The 21,039-nt window shown below is 34.9% G+C and overlaps 1 protein-coding gene across 1 annotated transcript in view; it reads right to left on the reverse strand.

Annotated features, from left to right (window-relative positions):
• Positions 1–21,039, reverse strand: part of Ubr3 (ubiquitin protein ligase E3 component n-recognin 3) — a 155,140-nt gene that overhangs the window by 8,946 nt on the left and 125,155 nt on the right. The window contains exons 29-34 of the mRNA XM_048345753.1: positions 19,951–20,036; positions 16,114–16,219; positions 12,669–12,772; positions 7,188–7,312; positions 3,351–3,458; positions 3,092–3,217 (exon numbers count right to left, since the gene is read on the reverse strand). Coding sequence (XP_048201710.1) covers positions 3,092–3,217; positions 3,351–3,458; positions 7,188–7,312; positions 12,669–12,772; positions 16,114–16,219; positions 19,951–20,036 — 655 coding nt within the window. The remainder of the gene's footprint in view (positions 1–3,091; positions 3,218–3,350; positions 3,459–7,187; positions 7,313–12,668; positions 12,773–16,113; positions 16,220–19,950; positions 20,037–21,039) is intronic.

Raw genomic sequence — 21,039 nt, forward strand, 5'->3', positions numbered from 1 at the left:
TGAGACTCTTATTTCCAATTAACTACCTAAAAAAGCCAAAAGAGGAGCTGTGGTTTGCATGGAAGAGCACTAGCCTTGAGCACAAAAGCTCAGGAACAGCGCCCAGACTGTGTTCAAGCTGCAGGACTGGCCCCTCCCCCAAAATGTATTTTTAAAAAGCTACTTTACTGAAGCTTTTTACTTACATGCCATAAAACATATTTGCTTTAAGTGTGCTTTGATGAATTTGGGGATATTTGTAACGAGGAAACTACTACTACAATAAAATTTGGAACAATTCCATTATTCAAGTTCATGCTCCTGTACAGTCAATCCTGGCCTCAAACAATAACTCTCCTATCATGGTAGTTTTCTTTACACTTTTTCATTTGAATGGAATTCTACAATATATATTCTTTGTTTACATAATCTCTATACATAAATGTGCCTGGCTTATTCCACTTTCAATAATATGTTGAGATTTATTCATGTTATTTTTAATTCGACTCAGGGCCTGAGCACTCTCCCTGGCTTCTTTGAGCCACAGCGCCACCTCTGGCCTTTTCTACATATGTAGTGCTGAGGAATCAAACCCAGGGCTTCATGTATACGAAGCAAGCACTCTTGCCACTAGGCCATATTCCCAGCCCTATTTTTAATTTTTATTACTGCTATCTTTAAGTAGTTATACAAAGGAGTTACTGCTTAACCAAGCTGTTGAATACAATGTATCTAGATCAATGTCATCCTTTCAACATTTTCACCCATCTCTCCCCTACCCATCCCTTTCCTCACTCTTTTTAATTTTGTAGGATATACATTACATTCTTATCTGCATTTCTCACTCCTCATTTTAATTGCTACATAGATACACTATATTTTGTTCATACAGGGGCCAGCTTCTCACTATTATGAATTAGGCTGTAACAAACATTTATGTAAAACTCTTTCTGTGAATTAGTTTCTTTTTAATTTTTACTACAAAGATTTCTCTAACTTCATCCTTCAAAAATCTAATCACTGGTTTGTTGTTCTCAATAAATTGGAAATAATTACTCCCCCATGTTGTTGTATATGTTTATCTGTAAGTCTCATTACCATTCAAAAAGAGTTCTATCTTCTGAAGTAAAATTTGCATATTTAGCTTTATATATTCAAAGTTAAAAAAATCTGTATCTTTAAATTGATATACTTACAAAATCATTTGGTGTAAACCAGCTGTACAACTCATGGGGGAAGAGGGTAAGGGGGAGGGGGAAGGCAGAAGGAAAAACGAAGGAGGAGGTAACAAGTTGAACAAGAAATGTATTCACTGCCTTACATATGAAACTAACCCCTCGGTACTTCACTTTGACAATAAAGGGGGGAAAAATCAAAGCCAATATAAAAAAAAAATTGATACCATCTTTACAAAATCTTCATGCACCCAACTCAAAGACATTTCTTTCTTGGTTTAAGAACACAATTCCTTTTCCAGTACAGGGATCGCTGAATACTCAAAATCCAAATCAACTTTTGATGCTCAATTCAAGACTTTCTGCCTCCAGGTACTTTCCAGCTTAAAGACAATAAAATAATCTCCAGTACAAAAAAAAAAATAAAGTAAGCCATAAAGTGGCAAGAATAGAGCCCCCTCCACTCTTTTTTTGTTCATTAGTTTTGTGCCAATCCTGAGGCTTGAACTCGGGATTTGGGCACTGTGCCTGTTTTCTGCCCAAGGCTAGTGCTCTACCACTTGCAGATGTTTATTTTATTTGGGCAGTCTACATGCTTACGGATGATCATATGTAAAGGAAATATGCCTTTTTTAAAAAAAGTTTTTTAAATCAAAAACAAAATTAAAAAACATGAAAAAATCTAGTGGCTATTTTTTAATCTGTTCAACAGCTGTTTGGGGGGGGGGGGGCGAGATCAATCATGGGCTTGAAATCACCTCAAGGCTAGTGCTCTACTACTTTGAGCCATAGTGCCACTTCCATTGTTCAGCATCTTATCATTGTAAATAGAGTGTTTTGGTGACAAATGTGCAGTCTATCTTACAAGTTAGACAAAAGAACTATTCAACATAATGGTCAACTGCTTAAGACACCAAGAATAAAAAAGCTGCTTAATTTTTATATTCTTCTGACATCAAAGACCATGAATATGTTGGAGTACTGAGTTCCCTGGAATCAAATGGCATACAATGTCAGCATTTTATTCCATGGGTGTACTTTGGGCTTACTTACTTCCTGGTTTCCTCACCAACACATGTGCCTACCTGTTTCTTTGCCATATTTCTATGAAACAGGCTAATCCAGAAATAATTGACACAGCTATAAAAATTACATAAATGCTATAATAACATTTGGCAAAGTCTTCTGACCAATTTAATTTTTTTAAAAATATTAAAAGTAAGGATAATAATAAAATTACCAAGAGCCTAAACTTGATACTACTCAAGTATTGAGCACATATTATCACTGATCTGACCCAAAAGTGCTCAAGTAGCCAATATTAACATTATCATAAAAATTGGTGGTTATTAATAAATATAAAAAGTAAATATTCTAAGCCGGGTGCTAGTGGCTTCTGTTGGTAATCTTAGCTACTCAGGAGGATGAGATCTAAGGATTAAAGTTCAAAGCCAGCCTAAGCAGGAAAGACTCTTATCTCTAACCACCAGAAACTAGGAAGTAGTGCTGCGGCTCAATGTGGTAGAGCATTAGCCTTGAGTGAAAAAGTTCACAGAAAGTGTTAATTTCTTGTTAGTCTGAGTATAAGCTCCTTAGAGGTGTGATATATCATGTCTGCTGTCATCCTGCTTTTTTCTTTTTTATGTCTATTACAGTTCTTTGGTATGCATTGTCATTTCTGGGAATGGTATATCAAAATGTGGTCTTTCTTATTCTAATAAAAGAATCACCTTAAAAAAAAAGTTCACAGAAAGAGCCCAGGCCCTGAGTTCAAGCTCCATGACTGACAAAAGAAGGAAAAAAAAAGTAAATATTTCTTTGCGATAAACTAATGCATACTCAAATAACAGTTGTGTATACATATAGATACAGAAATACATTCATAAAAGTAGCTTACTGCAAAAACAAGGTTCACTACTCTCTATCCCAAATCATACCTGGCAACTAGGTAAATCTTCCCCAAAAAGGTGGTGTTGAAGAAGGCTGGCGATTCTGAGGAAAGGCAAGCAAAAGTCCTGCAAGTACTTTTCCATGGACTCTGGAGACCAAGCAATAGGACTAACCTAAAGTTAAGAAAGAATATTTGAACAATTCATTCTATAAGACATAGCTTTAAAAATAAAAAAACTAATTACTAATGGCATCACAATCTATATTTTACTTAACAGACATTATGTAATCTTAGCACAAACATACCATTGCACACTCTTGAGTTCCTTCTTCATGGTATAATTTTCCTTTAGATAGTTCACTTATAACAAAACTTAGTAAAACTTCATAAGACTTTTCTGCATCACATGTATTCTGGAGAAAAAAATAGAATATTAGTTCCACTGGTCATTTAAAATTACAACGTTTCATTGGAAATAATAGTTTTTAATAAATAAAACTGATTTTTTTCAAATATATGTAAGCTTCAGTTTTAAATATGGGTAACATCATACATTTCTAAAATCATAGTGAAAGTTGAGCAGGCAGTCAAAGCAATTCTAATACTTCAAGACTGGAAATAAATTACACTGTATATGTGAATCATGCTTTTGATATTGTAATTTCCAATGCCGAGAATTCATCTTAAGGCAATAATCCAAAAGAGGGGGGAAGGAAGTTACATGCACAAGTCATTCATTACAGCACTATCAGAGCAAGAAAATTAGAAATAACCAACAAAACTAAGGCAGCTAGTCAGGTGCAGTGGCTTATTCCTAAAATTCCAGCTATTTGGGAGAGACTAGGGGGATTATAGTTTGATGTCATCCCAGACCAAAAAAGGCAAGGTTAGTGAGACTTCATTTTGACAAAGAAATCAATCAAGGTGGCAAAAGCCTGTAATCTCGGCTATATGGGAGACATAAATAGGAGCATCCTGAGCCAAGGCTGCCTTGGAAATAATGTGAGACCCTATGTAAAAATAACTACAGAATAAAAAAGATGGGAATGGTATAGTTCAAGTGGGAGAGCACCTGCCTGACAAGTACAGGCCAATACCACTTTTACCCAAAGAGGAAGTTATCTAAATTATGGAATAGCAATTCAGTAAAGTATTTTAAAGGTAATGAGTATGTCAAATTTGAACTGGGTAGAAAAATGTTTGCAACATAAAAGGAGCTAGATTACATTTGGCAAAAATAAAATTTCATTATAATTACTATACCTAAACATAAAGAATTATGATGATTGAATAAATGAGTATGACTCAGCAAAGAAAAGAAGAAAATGAAAGGGGGAAAAAGAGAAGAATAAAAAGGAAACAAAAGGAGTTATGCAGACCTATCATATACTTAATCCCAGTAATTATATGTCATTACTCATAGTGATGTATATTATTTATAATCTGCTACCTAAGTGTTGAGGTCTATTATTAGAAAAAAACTAACAATAACATTTAGCAAACCAACCATAATAATTTTTTGTTTCACTCACTAATTTATATATCTATAAGATAATACACCTCTAAAATTTAAGTTCAATGACAGCATGCCTCATTGTGGATATTTTATTAAGTGTTTTTCCAGTAGTTATCCATTGTAAAATTGAGAAAGAAAACTGATAGGACAGTTACCTAAATAGCATCATGTTCCTTCCATCAAACATTTATAATTGCTTAATTCTGTCTTTAAGTTCCCACTTTAGCAAGCACTCAAATGAGTAAGTTTAGACCCAAATTATTAAAAAAGTTTAAAATGTATAATTTTATAACTAGTTTACAAAAACTTAATACAGGGGCTGGGGATATAGCCTAGTGGCAAGAGTGCCTGCCTCGGATACACGAGGCCCTAGGTTCGATTCCCCAGCACCACATATACAGAAAACGGCCAGAAGCGGCGCTGTGGCTCAAGTGGCAGAGTGCTAGCCTTGAGCGGGAAGAAGCCAGGGACAGTGCTCAGGCCCTGAGTCCAAGGCCCAGGACTGGCCAAAAAAAAACTTAATACAACATAAAAATGTAATGTACTTGATTAAATTCTATTTTAATACTAGTAATCCAAATATCAAATTGCAATTAGAAAAATGAAAGAATACATAGAAAGGAGAAGACAGAGCCAAACACCAGTGGCTCATGCCTCTAATCCTAGCTACTCAAGAGGCTGAAATCTGAGGATCAAGATATGAAGCCAGCCCAGAAGAAAAGCCCATGAGACTCTTATCTCAATTAATCATCAGAAAACTGGAAGTGGAGCTGTGGTACAATACTAGAGTGCTAGCCTAAGTGATTAAGCTCAAGGACAGTGACCAGGCTAAGTTCAAGTCCCATGACCAACAAAATAAATAAATAAAAAGACAGGAGTCAGTTTTACAAATTGAGAATCCCAGTTTATAGAGGGGCCTTTACATATCATATGGTCCAAATGTCACATTTACTGTCAAGAAAGCTGAGGCTTAGACAATTTTTTTATTTATTGGCAAAAAAAAAAAAAGTTAACATCTGTACTCACTGGCAGAGACGACCTTGTAATTGGGTGTGATGGTCAACAGTATCCCTTATTAAAGCACAGTGTACTTTGCGATGATGGTATGTTAAATTGCTGTACATATAATTGCAATTTCAGAGTAAACTAGTGATAAAAGTGAAGGTCATATTGAATATTTACTTCATGTATTTATAACTGGATCTCTCTCCTTTGATACAAGTAGAAAAGATTTTAAAAAGAAATTTTCCATAAAGCTTAAAATCCATTAAGACTGAGCTTAATACTATCTTCTCCTAACTTCCCCAAATAATGCTGATTTTTTTTCTTTTATTTATCTCTAAGCCAAACCACTTGGTCATTTCTTTGATTCTACATTTCATTTATTCTCAAACCACTAAAACTATTTACATTTGCCTGGAGCTGGTGGCTCACATCTGTAATCCTAGCAACTCAGGCTGGGATATGAGGATGGCAGTTCAAAGCCAGCTCAGGCAGAAGAGTCTGTGAGTCACTACTCAGAGAAAGCTGGTAAGTGGCACTGTGGTTCAAGTGGTAGAGTGCTAGGCTTCAGCAAAAGAAGCTCAGGGGCAGTGCCCAGGCCCTGAGTTCAAGCCCCACAACCAATTTAAACAAATAAAATTTGCACTTAACTAAATTTTCTCAATTTTTCTAAATTGTTTATATAATTTAAAGTCAATTCCTTTGAATATGCCTAGAGATTATATTTTAATGCTTTTTTAAAAAGAGTATTTAAAGAGGCATAATTAAGAAAAGATTGTGATTTTTCAACTTGGAAGTGGTGAGTCAAAAAGTCATCTTTGGGAGCTAGGCATTGGTGGCTCAGGCCTGTAGTCTTAGCTTCTTGGGAGGCTGACATCTTTGGATTTCAATTCAAAGCTAGCCCAGACAGAAAAATCCATGGGACTCTGACCTCCAATTAACCTGTGAAAAGCTGAACTGGAGGTATAGCTCAAGTGATAAGAGCACTAGCCCCGATGAGAAAGGCCAAGAGTGCATAAGGGCCTGAGTTTAAGCCCCAGTATAGGTACATACAAGCGCACACGTGCACACAGCCATGTGCACATATAAACATATTGTTCTCACTACACTGGCTCCTTGTTTTGTTTTGTTTTTGAAAAGTGGGTCTTGCTATGTAAACTAGGCTGGCCTCAAACTGTGATCTTCCTACCACAGCCTCCTGAGTGCTAAGATTACAGATAAACCCCCACCATACTCATTACTTAATAACTTTTTCAAAATTTTCAGAAAAGGAAAAAACAAAACTACCTAACTTTAAAGAGATAAAGGCCAAGGTTAGAAGATGCAAAATACATAATTGTACAAGAGAACATTTAAATTATTTCAGCCTAAAGGTGTTTTACCATTAAAATACTATTAACTCACTTTGTCTTTCATAAACCTACTCTTGGTCTACAGGTGTAATTCAGTAGTACGGTGCTTGCCTAGCATGTGGAAGGCCCTGGGTTCCAGCTCATCATAGCAAAAACCAAACAAAACATACCAAGAAAAAGTAGAGTCAAATGCCTACTCTCATTTACTAATATCCCCAACTTAAACAAGTTTCCCAAAGCACTAAGTGACAAATCAAGAAAAAGACACTAACCTTCTTAAGAGCTCCGACATGTTTCCAGGATGACCTATCTTCCTCACTGCATTTAACTGAAAGTGCTGTAAGAGCCTGTGTATACAGTAAGGTAAAAAGCACCTTCACAATACAGGTGAAGTGTTCTACAAGGGAAAAAGAACATCATTATTTCTTTGGAATCTAGACATTTTATACATTAATATATGCCTTTCTTTGCATGCGTAATTTATTTTCAACATGTAAGTGGTTAATAAAATGACATTGTAATGTACTATATTTCTGGTCCTCCAGATCTGAAGTTATGAAAGCAAAATTCTCCTAAATGTAACAGAAACATGTCAATGAGAAACATTTAGAGTAGAAAGTATGCTTTTTTGGAAGACCAAAAGGCTAGTGCTCAGACTTGGAATACCCATGGAACTGTGGCAAATCCCCTTAAGGAGCCAATAACAATGTTTGGGAATCTCAGTGTTTAAGACCAACATATCATCTACCCCTAATATGAGAAAAGTCTATATTATAGGAGCCAAGTGTGGTGGCTGACACTTAAAACTCCAGCACTAAAGAGTCTGAGGCAAGAGGATTTCTAGTTTCAAGTCAGCTTAGCTGCTAAGCTGCAGCTTAGCAGGCTCCTAAAAATCAAGTCAACAAATCAATTAAAGCTATTAGCACTCACAATTCTAAACCTAACTCTGTATAAATAATTTTTCTTTAATTTCTTCTGTAATAGTGTGCTGCTCACCTAGGAAACAGGCATTTCCATTTAAATCAGTTGCTGGAGTCAGAAGTTTACAGACATTTTGAGATTTTTCTTGTCTCCCTCCTCGTGCTACAATAATCACTAGCTCTTGTGAGTTCATTTTAAATCTCTTATTAGTTCCAACAACTTGAACCAGACTTCATCTCTTCTTGATGAAATCTGTAATTCTGGCCTAAAGATTCTATAACAAAACCTAAGTGTTTTTGTCATATCTCCAAGACTATTTCAGGTTTAATGACTCATAGTACTTTTTTTTTTATTTGCTTATCTTAGTTTTACAAAAGGAGTTTCATTGTGAGATTTCTAAACAAGTATGCAATGCATCACAATCAACTCTTAAAGACTCAGAATATAGTCATACTCAGGGCTATTGTACTAATGGCAGAAGTTAATACAAGCCAAGGGAAAAAAATTACATTGAGTGAAGTCCTGAAGAATTTTCAGAATTCTCTTCACAGACTATGCTTACTTCCCTAAACAACAAGCTATGAGGTGTGTAAAATAATATGAAGTGGTTTAGTCCTCACCATCTCTGTCAGAGGCAGCTAGACTAGGCTCCCTGTAATTAGTGGGTACCAAAACTCCAGATCCCGAGAAGGTATGTATGTATTTTCAGTATTAACTACATTGTTCAGTCTAGGCATGGTGAACTATTCTTATCAGTTCTGAAAACAGTAGTCCACTTTCAAAATCCAAATTCCTTAATACTGGTGAAGACTCAAGCTTACAACAAGGCCTTCTGTGTTAATTCTTTTTTGCACAGTAGTTGATCTGCATTACCTCCTAACCCCCGAATATCATTTTTTCTTGTTAAAGCCAGACTAATTTTTCCCCAGCTTGTATATTTTACAAAAATTTTTAATTGTATAATTTATAAAAATTACGTATGTTGAAACTTTACTGCATGATGTTTTGATATAATCACTGTGAAATGATGGTCCAGTCAAGTTCATCAACATAACCATAATCTCAAAGCTACCTTTATGTGTGTTTGTTGTGTGGTAAGAATATTCCAGATATGCTTTCTTTCTTAGAAAATTCCAAGTATACTATGTAGTGCTATTAAACAGTGTACTTAAAACGAATATAGCATATATAATGTAAATGTAGTCTATAACCTAGACTATTAAGTCTATACCATTTGGCTAACATGTCTCCATTTCCTCACTCCTTCCTGACCCTTAGTTACCACTCTTCTACTTATTTCTATGAGTTTGACTTAGACAAATTCCACAAGTAAGTGATATGACATATTATAACTATCCCTCTTTATCCATGGACTGCATAGACTCAACTGAAGACAGGAAATATTTGGAAAAATATATTGATTATGCTGAACATATATAGATTTATTTTTCACCATCTTGAGAAGGGTAATTGTTTGAGATACTCTAGAGCTTGAAAACAAAGAACAAGCATAGCTCAAAGAAGTATTAAAACAGTAGCCACACACAACGTGGGTGAAAGATGGCTACAAGAGATGGAGCAGGAGATGATCTGACATGGTCACTCAGAAAAGTTCAAGCAGCAGGAAGCTCCAGTAACAAAGGTTGTGGTGGTTAGGGGCTCTGCTCTCCCTGATAGGAACAAATATAATTGCTAAAGAGTCCCAGTGGAAGCAAAAATATGAACCCTGTGGCTGGTGTAGTATTCACCTACTTAGCTGCCTGTGTTGAGTGCTAGATGAGTCTGAGACAAGATGCTCCAAAGCACTTGATAGCCACAGTCACCTCTTCCCCCACCACCCATATGCCAAAAGGTGGGTCTGAAAATCCTAATTTCCATAGCCACTCCCCCAACAGGGAGGTGAACTGTTGGGAGGAATCAGAAAGGACTTGGACATAACTCTATGGATTGCATCCTGTTGGATCTTTATATCCAGGCAAGAATAAGGCCCTGAGTACAGAATGTGACTTCATTCTAGAGCCTCTGCTCACCCTGGCATCCACAGGAAGGTGAACTGCTGCATAGGGTCTATAAGCATAAACCAGCAGACAGAATACTTAGGTCACGTGGTTCTTCCCCAGCTAGTGTAGGAGACATGCTAGGAAAGGAGGGGTAGAAACTTATCCAGCCCCAAGACTATAAAGCTCCTAGTAAACAAAGAAGAGAAGCTTCTGTAATGAAAGCAGCCTAGAAGTAGACAACTGGCTCTTCTACAACAGAATCCAGGTTAAGTTTATAGCTTTCTTCAATCTGAGATCAGATCCAGTGCCTTGAGCACTAGTTGAATGCTTAGCTATTGTGGTAAGAAGTAGCACTTTAACCTGTGTACTGTGTTCCTTGGACACTGTGAATATTTCATTTGAAAGGCTGCAGGTAATTAAAATTTTCAGCCAACAACTTAGCCTCTGATATTCAAATCCCAATACAGAACTACAACAAATACAGAGGGGAGGGGAGAGCAACTCTCAAAGTTGCATAAACTCTTAAAAATTCCACTCTAACAAACACTAATGGTAATGGAAAAAAAATCTCAAAGGATTAAAATAAATTATTATTAAGGTGATCAAGGTGTGAGACAGTAGCTCAGGAGGCTATAAAGACTCCAAACAGACAAGACTAGAAAACATTAGGTAGACTGAACAGGAAATAAAACTATGAGAGACAAATACCAACTCATCTGTAAAGGCAAACTTATTAGAATACAGCAGTTATTTGGTCTTAGAAATGGAAAGCTAACTAATATAAATAGATAATCTCAACTCCAGCTACTATGAAATTAAAAAAAAAATAATAAAAAGCACAGGATTTAAGAGTAATTCCTAACCACAGATAAATTTAGTGACTGCTAAGTTCTTAGCTTCTGTTCAGAGACAAAGTGCATGCTTTATTCATCATTGTAATTCTAACATCTAAATTTCTAACATCTTTGTATTTCTAACACCAAACTGGTACCTAGTATGTACTCATTAATCATTTGTTGAACTGAATCAGACAATGTTTACAACTAAATACTAAATAACCATTTGCCTATTAAATCTGTTCCAAAGATTTTTTTTAAACCTTTTTTGGGGGGCCCAGTACTATGTTTGAATTCAAAACAGGACTTGAGCTTGCTCAGCTTGCTTGCTTGGTTAGAATGATATCTGCTGCTGAAAGCAAAGATAAATAGTTCCTTTCTGACAATAATGTACTGCTATGTCCCTAACCACTCACATAACAGGTCTCTTTCACTATTAATTGAAGTATTTCCATCATTAGATTAAATATTGATTATAAAAATAAAATTCCTTCTATATGTCAAATTTCTTTCCTAAAAGCTAAAAACTTTTCAGATTTACGTGATTACTATGCTTCTAAATACAAAGCATGTTTTTAAATCTAAAATATTTTGAAAGCATGAAACAAAATAACTTATTTTTATTTCAAAATGTAATACTTCTGTTTTATTACAAGAACAAAATTTGTAGGTAAGGTGCTATCATCACCAGGCAACTGTTTTCCTAAACTATGGAAAAACCAACTAAAGTGGACACATACATACACATATACACAGGGGCTGGGAATGTGGGTTAGTGGTAGAGTGCTTGCCTAGCATGCATAAAGAAAGCTCTGGTTTCAATTCCTCTGCACCACATAAACAGAAAAGGCCAGAAGTGGAGCTGTGGCTCAAGAGACAGAGTGCTAGCCTTGAGCAAAAAGAAGCCAGGGACAGTGCTCAGGCCCTGAGTTCATGGCCTAGGACTGGCCAAAAAAAAGAAAGAAAGAAAGAAAAGAAAATGAGGAGTGATTGTATGTTGGGCATTTCTTTTGGGTTCATTCAATGTTCTGGAATTAGATAATGATGCACATTATGACAATTCTAAATGTCACTGCAATATGTAATTGTCTAAATGGCATACATTCTTACAGGAATCTTAAAATTTAAAAATTCAGTAACTCACAAGGTTGGCATAAGTAAAAATTATTTGTCTATTAATGGTATTATTCTACCCTTTACAGAATATCGTAATTTACATGAAATATAACACCTATCTATATTTAAGATACAGGATCACTTCCTACGTGAAAGTAAAGGGTTTTATTAAATGAACAAGTTCGAGAACACAAAAAGATGTCTTCCCAGGAAGAAAGGTTTTATATATCCAAAGATGTTCATTATACTCTAACTTATAGCAATAAAACAAAAAAAGAAACTAGTTTTCCAACACAAAACAAGACCATGGAATAATAAAGGTACTATTAACATACTATGAACATTTAAAATCACAGAACATTTTAAACAAAAGTACAATTACTGCTATATTGAAATACATAAGCTTTATTTTTCAAACTCTCATTTGAATTGTTTTATTGTATTCAAACTTTTAGCAACATAGTTTTCAGTGCATTTTCCCCATGCCTCTTACTAAAAAGCTACCAAGTATAAATTCACAAGGAAAAACGCTTTTATTTCACTCATCTTTTAAATTAAAGTTTATTAAAACTGTGTCAGAGGGCTGGGGATATGGCCTAGTGGCAAGAGTGCTTGCCTCATATACATGAAGCCCTGGGTTCAATTCTCCAGCACCACATATACAGAAAACGGCCAGAAGTGGCGCTGTGGCTCACGTGGCAGAGTGCTAGACTTGAGCAAAAAGAAGCCAGGGACAGTGCCCAGGCCCTGAGTCCAAGCCCCAGGACTGGCCAAAATAAATAAATAAATAAAATAGTGTCAGAATGAATGTTCTATTTGTCCTTATAATTTCTAAGATACTCCTAATATAATGTAAGAATCTGAATGATAAAGAACCTACCTTTGCTTAAGGGTTGAGGCATCATTAAGATCTGGATGAGTAAAAGGGATGTTACATCATGGTAAAGAATTGGAACTTCAGGCTGCTGTTCTTCATTTCCCAGCCTAAAAGAACAGAACATACTTGCTTTAAACAAAACTGTATACTTCTATCCAATTATATTTTATATTTCACATATACATGTATGAAACAGAAAAAAACTGTACAAGAAAGTGAGAAATCTCAAAAGAAAAGGTTGGGGGACATGTTTTTAACTTAGAAATATAATCATTTACATAATTTGTGCATTTCATTTTTCTAATTAAAAAATTACACAGAAAATTGATTAAGTCTTACCAAAGCTAACAACTGAGACATAACTTGACTATAAATTTTTCTGATCTTTAAGATTACAGAAATCAATAAGTAGAAGAAAATAAGCTTTTACTACAAATGGAGTTGTTTTTGCACACATCACAAACTAAGCATAAAATAAATGCTCTATTTATTTAAAACGGCAGGTAACGGTACAAATCAAATCATACTGCAAAAACATGGCTAATATCTCCTACTAAAAACCTGTTTCCACTTATGGCTACCATAGAATTCAGTTCAAATCTTTAACATTTGCAAAGCTTAACAAAAGTTTGTAGAAACTGGGAATATGGCCTAGTGGTGAAGTGCTTGCCTTGTATTGAAGCCTGGGGTTCAATTCCTTAACACCACATATATAGAAAAGGCCGAAAGTGGTGCTCTGGCTCAAGTGGTAGAGTGCTAGCCTTGAGCAAAAAGAAGCCAGGGACAGTGCTCAGGCCCTGAGTTCAAGCCCCAGAACTGGCAAAAAAAAAAAAAGTTTGTAATAACCAAAGCAGAACTCACAACAATCTATAAAGGCCAAAGTAGTAAACCTTAGGAACATATAACAGTATGAAAACAGATATTATAAAGTTTAACTTATTCTAAAAGTATTGTTTGTGTGTGCATGCATGCACACACATGTATACACGTTGCTCCAAGGACTTGAACTCAGGCTGTCCCTGAGCTTTTTTGCTTGAGGCTCTACCACTTGAGTCACAACTCTACTTCTGACTTTTTTTGGTGGTTAACTGTAGATAAGAGTCTCATGGACTTTCTTGCCCAGGCTAGTTTCGAACTTCAATCCTTAGATCTCAGCTTCCTGAGTAGCTAGGATTACAGACATAAACCACCGGCACCTGGCTCAGATTTGTTTTCTTTTAACATTGTATTTTGGTAATCTTTATACATCAGTAAACAAAAGCATCTTCACATTCTTTTCTTTGCTTTTTAATTTTTTTTTTTTTTTTTTTTGCCAGTCCTGTGCCTTGGACTCAGGGGCTGAGCACTGTCCCTGGCTTCCTTTTGCTCAAGGCTAGCACTCTGCCACTTGAGCCACAGCACCACTTCTGGCTGTTTTCTGTATATGTGGTGCTGGGGAACGGAACCCAGGGCTTCATGTATACGAGGCGAGCACTCTTGCCACTAGGCCATATCCCCAGCCTGCTTTTTAAATTTTTTAATTTTGGTATTTTAATTTACTATTATAAGAAAAGATGTTTGATAACTATACAGAAAAATAAAATAAAACCATGATAAATTCCATACAGATTAGAAAATTACTTGTGAAAATTTAAACTACAGAAATACTAGAAGAAAACATGAATAAATCAGTTAAAACTGCAGAGTAAAGGGAAACCTGAGTCAGAATCCAAGGTTCACAAAGCAAAGAAAATACTATTAAAAAAATTTAAAAGATACTTGCTAATGTGGTGAAATATATTCGCTTTATACAACATGAAGAGCTAAGGCATAATGTCTTAAAAATTAAGAGAAAAAGCCAATACGTCAGGTTTCCAAACTAGGTAACAAATGAGAAACTTCACTAAAAATACAAATGAAAAGAAAGACATATGACTGCATTTATTTTACTTTGAAAAGGGATGTTTTCTATAATAATAAAAATAAAAGAAAAAGGGTCAATCTTTAAGCAGAGGGATTAAAAATTGAAATAAATTAGCTTAAGTATATAATTCAAACTGATGATATAAATGTAACTTATTTCAAGTTATATGAAACACAGTATTTCACTATATATTTCATTACATATATACATATACTTCACTATATCTAGTGATATATATTCCAAGAAAAAAAGAACTTCTGATTAGTAATAATATTGGCATAAAATTGCACTTATGTAAATACATAATTAGGTTAATGTTCGAAACAATGGTTTTCAAAATTAAAATGCGCAAATGGAAAAATACTTAAGACATAAAATAAAACCTTACAATCTTAATTCTGCCAGTGAAATGGCCTATAAGCAATAACAATCAAGTAGCTATATATGTCTTTAATACCTACACTGTGGTAGCTATGTATCATTTGGCATTAAAAGAAATCTACATGGACAAATGGCTGATTCCAGGTATATAGTAAAATATGCTCAAAATGAACACAATCAGAAAGCAAGATTTTAAAAAAAAATCACTAAGTTCACATCAAAAGTGTAACAGCCAACCCAGAAAGATTCTCACTAACCTAAAAAGGAGTAATTTTCATTGAAAAAAAGGAGTAACTGCAATGAAGTAAATACATATCACATATATAAAAAATCTGATATTATAAAATAAGCAACTAACTATGACTGATTAGTCATTACTGGAAGTTGCCAAGGCATTTACTCATTATTTTAAATTTTTATAAATCAGAAAGGAATCAAGCATTCATTTTTCCAAACTGTATTTTGGGGATAAAAGTAGTTGATAGAAGAAACAATTCAGTTAATACATTAGAAGGAAGATTGGGGTTTTTTTCCTTGCGGGGGTGGGGGGGGAGTGCCAATCCTGGGGCTTGAACTCAGGGTTTGGGCACTGTCCCTGAGCTTTTTTGCTAAAAGCTGGTAACTTAACACTTGAGCCACAGCTCCACTTAGGGTGTTTTTGGTAGTTAATTGCAGTTAAGAGTCTCATGGACTTTCCTATCCAGGCTGGCTTTAAACCTCAATCCTTAAATCTCTACCTCCTACATATGAGCCATCAGTGCCTAGCGGTAAGATTGTTCTATCTAATGAAATAATGGACTTACTCAAGAATCATCATGGATGATTCCAAAATCATTAGGAGATGGGAAACTTTATTAGTAACTGGAGTCAGATTAAGGCTACATGAATCCATTAGTCAATTCCAACATAAAAGGAACTCAGACATTATGAATCTCTATTTGTAAACTTTATCTACACATAAACCAAGAAGATTCCTTAAAAGATGTTCTTACCTGGTAGTAATTTTCAGGAAATTTTTACAGTTATAAACTGTTTCAATTTTATTGTATATTTGCATGATTCAACAGGAAATGTGTTCATGTGGAAATTTCAATACTACTTTTATATTTAATGACTATTTTAAAAAGGATTTTTAGCTAATTTTAATCTTCTGGTAATACTTACTGTGAATTCATATCTTCTACTAATTGAGTAAGCTTTTTCCAGGGATTATACTCAGAGTCAATAGTATATAGACGCATGTGCAAAGCTAATACATGGAACAGCTGATCTGGAAAAATGGAAGCAAAGCTTAATTACAAAGTTTGCATATTTCTTCTACAACAAAATTCTTTCAAAAGTTCTAGTTATTTCATTTCAACACTGATACTATAACTCAATTCTCTTTTAAAGGAACACTGAAATATATACATCTAAATGATTTCTACTAGAATCTTGATTGTCATTATGTTCAACCTTATTCAAGAATTGCTTGTTTTTTTCATCTGTACCACAAAACTATTTTTTCTTCACTTTTGATGCAGCCATGTCAAGTTGTATTTCTTGCTATGTGGTCATCTCCCAACTGAAATAGACCACGGTATCAACTCCTTACACTGGATCATACAGGCAGTAATATCTTTAAGTGTTGACTATTAGGTTGAGGTCTTCTTTGCCTAATGTTTTCCACCAAATCTTTTGAGGCTAAATAGTAAATTCACCTTTTGATTCAACATGAAAAACAATGGCTGAACTGTATTATTTAGAAGAATTATTCTAGCTATCTTAATTTATTCTATCTGAATTAGAATGATAATCCATCAGCCTTAGCTTTCAACAAAATTCACCTTGTGACATTTAGAGGCAAAATATTTTTGTGTAAAAATCTGAAACTATTTGGGGAAAAAAACCAAGTTTCACTTTTGTACTATGCATCTTTTTTTTTTTGCTATAAATAACAAGGATTCTGTTAAAACACTGTCACAAAAACTCAAAGATAATTGCAAATTGGAAGTCAAGTTCTACAAAATCAGACAGTACTTCTTGCTATATAAGCAAAGCAAAATCATAAAACCAGGGGAAAAGGTTGGTTCAAAGACACCAATCTATTGTTACCACATATACTCTTGATCAAAACCACACCAAACTTTGTTTTCCCAAGAAAATGATTTAGACTCTTTTTTATGTTTATCCCAAATCCATCAATATAGCTCTTGGGGGTAAGTATGTACAGTAATTTGGGAAAACCATTGTTAAGACACAACATGCCAGAATATGAGCAAAACACATGCTCCAAGGGCCAGGTAATCCCAGTTACTCAGGAAGCAGAGATGGCAGGATCGAGATTTAGGGACAAAAGGTTGGGGAGCCCCTATCTCCAAAACAAGTCAGTATATGGTACACATCTGAGAGTTCCATTACCTGGGAGGCAATGGTAGGGGAGAGATTTCTAAAAAAGATTAAAAAGCAAAAAAGGGGGCTGGGGATATAGCTTAGTGGCAAGAGTGCCTGCCTCGGATACACGAGGCCCTAGGTTCGATTCCCCAGCACCACATATACAGAAAACGGCCAGAAGCAGTGCTGTGGCTCAAGTGGCAGAGTGCTAGCCTTGAGCGGGAAGAAGCCAGGGACAGTGCTCAGGCCCTGAGTCCAAGGCCCAGGACTGGCCAAAAAAAAAAAAAAAAAAGCAAAAAAGGACATTGGGAACAGCTCCAGTAGAGTATTTGTATAAGTAAGCATGAGGCCTAGAGTTTTATCCCCACCTCAGTGCAGGAAGGTTCATTCTGTGGGGCACTGTGAAGGAATATACATCTTAAAATCTGCTTGGTTGCTGTTGTTTTGAGACTGGGACTCGAACTTGGTACCTGACACTTTGCTCACTGGCTGGTGCTCTACCAATTGAATCATACCTCCAGCGCTCCTATCTTTCCTCTTATACATGAGTCAATGTAGAACCTAAATCCTATGCCAAATTTTTTTCAGCTTTCTAAATGACTAACACTTGGTTACCTACTGCATGCCAAACACTATGTTAATAGGCACTTTGCATTAATGATCTCAATTTTCACAAAACTGAGTAGTGGGTAGATATTATCTCTACCACCTCCTTCCCTTTCTCTCTCTCTCTCTTTCCCAATCTTGTTTCTTTCTACCTTTCTGTTAGCTCTGAGGTCTGATTTTAGGGACTTAAATTTGGTCAGTTTGCTTGTTTGACATGCTTTACCAATTGAGCCATATCTCCAACCCAGCTTTTTTTATAATTATTTTGGAGCTAGGAGTCTTACAGACTTTTCTGCCTGGTCTAGCTTCGAAGCAAGATACTCTAAATACCAATAATAAGTAGAAAATATCAGACCTGAAGATATGAAAATAAGTTCTATTTTAAGATATTTTCATATTATGTTGCAATATTAATAACACCCAGTGACAGTTTCAGCTATTTCTACTTGAGAAATACACAGAGTATAATAGCAAAGAACTCCTGAAAACCTCTAACTTTACCAGAACCTATCAATTGAATAAATAGAATAAGCTTAATAAAATATTTCTTGATAAAAAGTTAAGAGTTTATTTTTTATATTCGTTTGGTCCTACATCTGTTGCTAACCAAGCTAATAGTATTGGTCAGAATACATACCAATTGGTAATTTTAATTCTCTCTTCTATCTTTCCAAGTCTTATTCAAATACCATATCTACCAAAAGCCTCAATGACTCCATTAGACAGATATAAACCCAAACTTCCGAATCACCGAATGTGTTATCCATAGCACAGAACATCTTCTATCTTAAAATTAATTATCTAGAAGCAGCACTACCTGCTAAAATACAAGGTACTAAATGCTTAACACTGCCTGATTGTTGAGGAATCTAGAGTTTTGTCCCAGGAAGCAAGGAAGTGCTATATGTAGAAGTTCATAAAAATGGCTCTCAACAAGACCAAAGGGAATCAGTCAGCAAACTGGTAAATAGAACTTGCATCCAGAGGACTTGAGAACATGTCTGAAGGAGTGGCCCAAAAGAATAATAGTATTCACAGTAAAGGGTTGGCAAAGGAAAAGAAACAAGCAATAATGACAAGACAGTAGAGTCCAGTAAGATCCTGAGGGAAATGCGGTAGACTATCTTTGGCTAAGCACATGGTTGTAAAGGTACTGCTCCCTATGGAACAATTGAAACTAGGTATATGCCTTACATAACTGAATTTAGAGTCAGAGGAATTGGATTCAAGAACAAGCTCTGACATTTTCCAGCTGTGTGACTTGACAAGACAATCACCATGCGATAACACCTATTTCACCTGGTCATTTAAAAGATTAAATCATTTATGTAAAAGTATTTTATAAACCTTAGAACTATAAATAAGGTATTATTAAAATACCCTAATATGGTACTTGTTTTTTGCTATAGAAAATTCCTCAGACCTATACTTAAGACTGAGTTTTTTAATCATGATTCAACGATGGTAACTTGCCTCAGTGATTTAGAAAATTTGTTGGAAGATGTACACATTGAAAGTCATTGTTCTACCTGTATTTGATTTCTGAATGTAAATTAAGTAATATTTTTTTCTTTGCTACAGAAATCACAATCTATAAACTATTCTTTTACAGTTTTTGAGAAACATGCTTATTATAAAACAAAGTATGAAGAAAAATACCTAAAATTTTAATGCACTCCAGTTACACATATCAAAACACAGCACGGTCTTTATTAATAGCACCAATATAATAGGCATTTGTAGGCAACATTAATGATCTTTACAAAAATATTTTCTTTAAATCAACTCACTGTAAACGTTTCTAAAAATTGATAAATTCTTATACCTCAAACCTTGAATTTGTATAAAACTTGCATCAAAAGAGTCATTTTTTAAATAAAAGAGCAGCCATTTAAAATATGTGTTGCTATGAAAACTTTATGTAACAAAATTTGAAAATACACTGAATGACCACTTTGACTATATATGCTTCCAAAATGAGATAAATAAAGTTTCTAAAATTTAGCACTATTTAACACTTACTCAAACAGGACCTTTTGCCAGCTGTGCTTGCACCACCTGAACACAGATTGCCTCCTCGATGAATCAATTCCAGTTCCAAATTAGTTCTGCAAGTAAAGCATTACAACATATCTATTGTTAGACTAAAGAAATACTTCTTAAGTTGCTCTATTTACATACCTAAATCAATAGAAGTAAAAAATAATTTTCAACTTTATTTGAAAAAAACAGCTTATATAGTATCATTAATCATCTTATTTTACCTGATATTTACAAATAAAAGAGGATTAAATTTCCAGCCTTACTTACATGCTCATATTTATGCCTTCAAAAATTTTCACACATTACCATACAATTGTTGCAAAGTCCCAACTGTTGGCAAATAGAAAATACTAGTCCTTATGCTATTAAAAAAAAAAAAAACGCAGCTCATTTCATCAACCTGCATATAAAGCTGATTAAAGAATATGTACTTCAACTATCTGCCACTGGGTTGGCAGGTATCATAATAAAAACACAAAGATGTTATCAATTTTCCTATCAGAGAAATGGTTATCACTCATTGGAGCTCTGATGGTAACTAGAAATCACTATTAAGAAAGAAAACCACTGTTGGGCGATGGTGGCTCATGCCTGTAATCCTAACATCTGAGGATGGTGGTGCAAAGCCTGCCCGGGGAAGGAAATTCTGTAAGACTCTTATCTCCAATAAACTACTCAAAAAAGCCAGAAGTAATGCTAAGGCTCATGTGGGAGAGCACTCGCATAGAGCAAAAGAAGCTCAGGTACAGCATGCAAACCGAGAGTTCAAGCCCCAGGACTGAAATAAAAGAAGAAGAAAACCACTAATATCAAAGTGACATGAACAACACCATATTAATTGCAATCTCTTTTATGGACGTCCACAATTACATTTTTATTAAAATACATTGTGTAAGTATAGGTTCTGCTAAACTAAACATCAGTACTATTCATAAAGATAAGAAATTGTAAGATATTTAGTAATCATTGGCTTGTAGGATGGCAATAATTAACATTTAAAAAGGCAAACTAATGAGGAATCTAAATATTTAATCAAAAACAATAAAGGAGCTATTGTGCCAAATAAAA

This window comes from Perognathus longimembris, chromosome 4 (genome assembly GCF_023159225.1).
Source record: "Perognathus longimembris pacificus isolate PPM17 chromosome 4, ASM2315922v1, whole genome shotgun sequence".
In the NCBI taxonomy this organism is placed as follows: Eukaryota; Metazoa; Chordata; class Mammalia; order Rodentia; family Heteromyidae; genus Perognathus; species Perognathus longimembris.